Below are 5,482 nucleotides of genomic sequence, written 5' to 3'. Positions count from 1 at the left end.
ATATATATTTAAAATGAATTTAGTGTTTATGAAAGCAAAATAACAATTTAGAATAAATTAAATGAACTGATAGCTGACAAAAGACTTTGGTTAGTCTTTGTTTGACCTCTTCATAAATGCTTCTGACACTAAATGCTTTGCCTCTTTCAGTATGGGATTGTACTGGATGCCGGCTCCTCSCACACCTCCATGTTCATCTACAAATGGCCAGCTGACAAGCAAAATGGCACTGGTGTTGTTACCCAGCACAGTGAATGTGATGCAAAAGGTGAGCACATCATGCTGAAACAGCTAACCAAAACTCGCCGACTGAAAGTTTATGTTTGGACATAATGTTTGACCACTGCCACTTTTTGTTCAATACCAACTATACTTTGTCACATCCTCTCAGTGAGTGCTCAGTAGGTCTTTCTCAGGGTCAATGCTGCCTGCAGACAGAAGCTGGTACTCACTGTGAATGTCTTGCATCAACATCATAAAGTCAGAGAACTCGTGTCAAAGCACAATATAAATGTATTATGATGTATGGATAGAGGCCTTAGTCCTTGCCGTAGGTTCGAGTCCAGGCCTGATGACCTTTGCCTCATGTCTTCCCCCTCTCTCAGGGGGAAGGAAGAGCTGCTTTCACTTCCATGGTGTCATCAGATCAAAACTATCAAGTCAGTATATGTATATACAGTGATGCAATGTCTTGTGAAAGACTTGGCTTCCTAAAGGTCCGCTTCAGCTATGGGCACTTTAGTCACTCTCAGTTCTTCTCGTTCAAGTTTATTTCTGATTTCCTTGGAAACCACATGTTGTCCTTTAGAATACAGAAGTGCAAACTTTCTGAAGGTCATTCTGAGTTKGTCTCTAAGAACAGCTGGTGTCTTCATCTTGTCCAGGTGGAGGGATATCCAGCTATGCTGGGAAACCAGGTGAAGCTGCCAAGAGTTTGGAGGAGTGTATGAATCACGCCCTGAAGGAAATTCCCAAATCTAGACAACATCAGACTCCACTGTGCCTGGGTGCCACAGCAGGGATGAGGCTCCTCAAGTTAGTCTGTTGTTCCTTAAATACAACATCTAATTTCTTTCTGCTGTTTGAATCACTCCATTGGCTACATGTTCAAGTGTACATCAAAAAGCATTTTTAAAGATTTCTTATTCTTTCTTTATTACTCCTCATTTTTCATAGAGAGATCAATCGGACAGAGTCTGAGCAGGTCCTGAAAGAAGTAAGAGACAAACTGAGCTCCTACCCTTTCAAGTTTAAGGAGGCCAAAATCCTGAGTGGGCAAGAAGAGGGCGCCTATGGCTGGGTCACCGTCAACTACTTACTTGAAAACTTCATTAAGGTAATCAGGGTGAATTAATAAATGATGCTGCAGGTAATAAACAATTATTAACCATTTAAAACAACAACAAAAAAATAAAATTTCTAAGAGTGTCAGACTGGAAATTTCTAATGCAAAATAAAAAAAAACCAGTTCCTTCAGGTGCACCTTCAAAGCTAACTTTGCACCTTCAAAGCAAGTTGAAGGTGCCACTTGGTTTGAAGTTGCACCTTGGTGCAACAAGGTGTTAGTGCATAGTTAGTGCACTAACTTGCACTAACTATGCAAGTTAGTGCACTCAGTGGCGCAACTACACATTATTCAGGTGGATGCGGAAACATGAATCGGCGCCCCCCCTCCCCCTTCTCCCTTTCCCCCCAGGGAAGGAACATCAGGGTGAAGGAGCGGCTCACTCGCTATTCCAAGCCCCCCGAGGCGACGATATGTGAAGGGTAAAACTCGCTACATTTACCTCGTCATGTGCGCGAGGTGAAGGAGCGTAAGGCGCGCTGAATGGGAAAACATCATCGGCGCGCCGCCCCGTCCAGACGGGGTTTTGGCGCCCCCTCTGGTGCTGTGCCCCTATGCGTTGCATACCCTGCATACCCACTTTTTGCGCCACTGATGAACTGTTAGCATAGTGCACTAACTTGCACTATGCTATCATGATTGCTTCAGCTTAATTTTAGTCAATAAATGTAAAAAGGAAGAAATAATTCAATACAGAATCATTTTCCTTCCAGCAATATTGTCTTAACSTGATCTGTTCTTTGTACTTAGTTCAGAAACTGACTGTCATCAATTTATGTACTAAGGTTTCTTAATACAATCTTTTCTGCCTCTTTTAGTATGGTTTTGTAGGACGTTGGCTGAATCCAGGAAGAAACACAATTGGAGCTTTGGATTTAGGTGGAGCTTCCACTCAGATTACATTCGAGACTTCACAAAACTTGGAGAACCCAGAGAATCAGATGAATCTGACCCTTTATGGACAAGCCTACACTTTGTACACACACAGCTTCCTGTGCTACGGTCAAGACCAGTTCCTCAAGAGACTCTTGGCTCATCTTATCCAGGTATCACTGTTTTAAAGTTTAATTTTCCACACCTACAATCCTGGTGAAAACACAGAACACTCTTATTTTAATTGTGTCCATTTCTACATATAAAGACAAAATGACAATGATCCGGTCTTCACAAGGTTCTAAAAAGATTTTAAACTGACTTTAAGTACAAAATTACRAAACACTCCACCATGTAAGGAGGTCTAAAGCAAAGATATGGCCCCAAAACAACGGTGTGTGACACGCAAAGCACACCTAAAAATATGTTAGCTTGAAGAGCCACTTTTAGCAGTTTATGAACTATTGTTTTTCTGTGAAGCCTCATAATACTAACATTKTTTTAAAAGGAWAGGCCCACTTTTTCAGGCAACATCATTGCTTGCAGAAAATACAGCCAAGTCTCAGACAGATGGTCTGTCTGTCAGACAGATGGTCTCACATGGTCTCAAGAATATTAGAGAGGAAACACAGCTGCTCCTTTCAGATCATGCTTTTGTTCCATGTTGTACACAGGCTCTTTAAGCGTGACATAGTATTCTAGTTTGAAGTCCCCAATCCTCTACTGGAGCCACTAACAAACCCATAACCATAAAAGTTTAGGCAGAATTTTAGAGCAACTGCTACATAGTAYAGAATAGGAACTGTACAGGTTGTGGAGATTGTGCAGCAGCTGCAGAGAAAACCAATTATCCTCCGCGATCTGCCAGACTGAGAAATGAGTGCTTTAAATACAACAGTTATTGTCTTTAAAGCACTGGGTGCTTTTGCATGTTCTGTATGAGGATCATGCTTTAAATCAAAGGCCATGCCCCTTTGGTTCCACAATAAATTCCGCATGGTCTGAAAGCACACTTAGCTTGTCAAAGGGCAAAGTGATGTCTATGGGAGGGTTCATGGCTGCATGTTTATTACAGAACTGAGATCTGAAAGGACCTGCAGGTCTGGTGGCTGAAAAGCAAGTCAAAATCATTGTCCCTCCATTACTGTGCTAAACAGTTTAAATGAGGTCTAATGTGATGTGCTTGATATTCAAAGAACTGAGTGCTGTGCGTTATAGCCAAACATTTCCACTTTGGTTTCATCTGTCTGAAAGACATTTGTTTTGGTCCAGGAATCATGAAGTTCCTTCAGGTGCACCTTCAAAGCTAAGATGGCATATTGTTAATTTTCTTATCTTCTTTTCTCTTTGCAGACCTTCAAAATATGATGCAGATATTTGATGTTTTTCTAATTGTACACTTATAAACTTTACTAATGATATGTTAAGTGAGGCCTGTACAGTCTATTGAATCTGAATTTCCCACAAGGCATTGCTTATCCCAGTTTGCTTCGCTATTTTATAAGACTACTGTAGCCCAAAAAACAGTTGTAAAAACAGTTTAAAAAAATAAATAAATAAAATAACTGGTAACCAATCTTTAAACATTTTGGCTGTTCATTCATATTTTATTATGTTGATCTTTGTTTTCCCCTTTCAGACTCAAGGTGTGCTGGATCAAGTAATCAACCCCTGCTACCCACCAAAGTTTAATATTTCTATAAATCTTGGGAAAGATGTCTTTGATTCTGTTTGCACCAAAAAATACAAACCAGCCAATTTGGATGCTCAGAGGAATGTAACAGTGGTGGGCACAGGAAATGATCAGCAGTGTGTCAACAACATAACGGAGATCTTCACTTTTAGCAGCTGCAATTACTCAATGTGTTCCTTCGACGGAGTGTTTCAGCCCAGGGTGACGGGAAGCTTCATGGTGAGATATAAACAAAAGCAAATATGTTAGTGTTCATCACCAATCTGAAAGTGTTGCTTKTTTTTATCTTTACTGCGCCTACAAAAATGGACACCTRGACACAGTTTGGTGATTGATGCTTTAWAGACTTAAGTTTAGCATTAGTSTCTGTTCTCATACTGTGACAGACAGCCAGTAGAGTAACACCACTAGTTGAGTTCTAACTTGATGTGYTGTTTGAACTCAGGTAGCAACATTTGCAGATAAATTCAAACAACTGTTTCAGTTTGAACAACATTACTAATAACGRAAAAAGAAACTGTTAAGTTTGTGATAACAACCACTTCCTGTTGACTCCTCTGATGATGCTTTTAGAAAATGTCTCCTCCTTAAGATCAAAACTAGACATCAGTATGGCCTCAAAGTTGTTATTACAAGTTTATCATAATYTCACTTGTGGCATAATTAAAGCACTGAACAAAGAGTAAAGCTGCAGCCTCTTTTATTTATGTATGTATAAATTAATTTCTTAATTGGTTCTTAGAAATTAATAATTTGAGCACATCTGTTTGTGAAGGCCTGTGGTTTTACTTCACTATGTCATGTGGCAAAAAAATGTATAATCAGAATATGCACATCTGACAAACCAAATCATCAGCATTCATTAAATGATTAACAAGAACATTAACCACCACAACCAGTCTTACAATATTTCAATTTGACATAAAGATCACCTTGTTTGACTCCATTAGATATAGAAAAGGTTCAGATCCCTCACTTCCACACTATCTGAAGTCTGTTCCTTTTTCTGCTTAAGTTCTGTTGATCATGGTTACTTTTATTGTTCTCATTTTCTCTGTTTTTCTCTTTTCCCTTATTATTTTGCACAGCCTTTTTGTCCATTTGGGTATTTTAAAGCAGGCTTTAGATGATAAATGSTTTGATTAGATGAGGTTCTTGTCACACTGCATTGTTTCTCCACAGGCATTCTCAGCTTTCTACCACACAAAGAAATACATCAAAGATATCACCAACATAGCCCTCACATCTCCCAGTCATGCAGTGGAAGCAGCCAAGCTCATCTGCAATATGACCATCACTGAGGTACTGATCTTCAACCATGAACTACAGGCTGTTAAAAAGAAAAGTTACATCTTAGGCTWCAACTAAGTAACAGACCACTCAGGTCCTCTGGTTTATGACTTTTTATTTTTGTGTTTTTATKATGTGAAGTACTCAGAACTGAGTTGTTGCTGAAATGTGCTGTACAAATAAATGTGATTGATTGATTGATTGATTGATTGATTGATTGATTGATTGATTGATTGATTGATTGATTGATTGATTGATTGATTGATTGATTGATTGATTGA

The 5,482-nt window shown here is 39.2% G+C and overlaps 1 protein-coding gene across 1 annotated transcript in view; it reads left to right on the top strand.

Moving 5' to 3' along the window:
* entpd2a.2 (ectonucleoside triphosphate diphosphohydrolase 2a, tandem duplicate 2) overlaps positions 1-5,279 on the top strand; it is a 10,591-nt gene extending 5,312 nt beyond the window's left edge. Inside the window, exons 2-7 of the mRNA XM_008417389.2 lie at positions 151-268; positions 885-1,035; positions 1,177-1,336; positions 2,164-2,391; positions 3,858-4,130; positions 5,094-5,279. Coding sequence (XP_008415611.2) covers positions 151-268; positions 885-1,035; positions 1,177-1,336; positions 2,164-2,391; positions 3,858-4,130; positions 5,094-5,279 — 1,116 coding nt within the window. The remainder of the gene's footprint in view (positions 1-150; positions 269-884; positions 1,036-1,176; positions 1,337-2,163; positions 2,392-3,857; positions 4,131-5,093) is intronic.
* Positions 5,280-5,482: the final 203 nt, after the last annotated feature.

Source organism: Poecilia reticulata, linkage group LG9, assembly GCF_000633615.1.
Source record: "Poecilia reticulata strain Guanapo linkage group LG9, Guppy_female_1.0+MT, whole genome shotgun sequence".
Classification (NCBI taxonomy): domain Eukaryota; kingdom Metazoa; phylum Chordata; class Actinopteri; order Cyprinodontiformes; family Poeciliidae; genus Poecilia; species Poecilia reticulata.
Note: the sequence above shows the minus strand (reverse complement) of the source record. Positions and strands in the feature narration are given on the sequence as shown.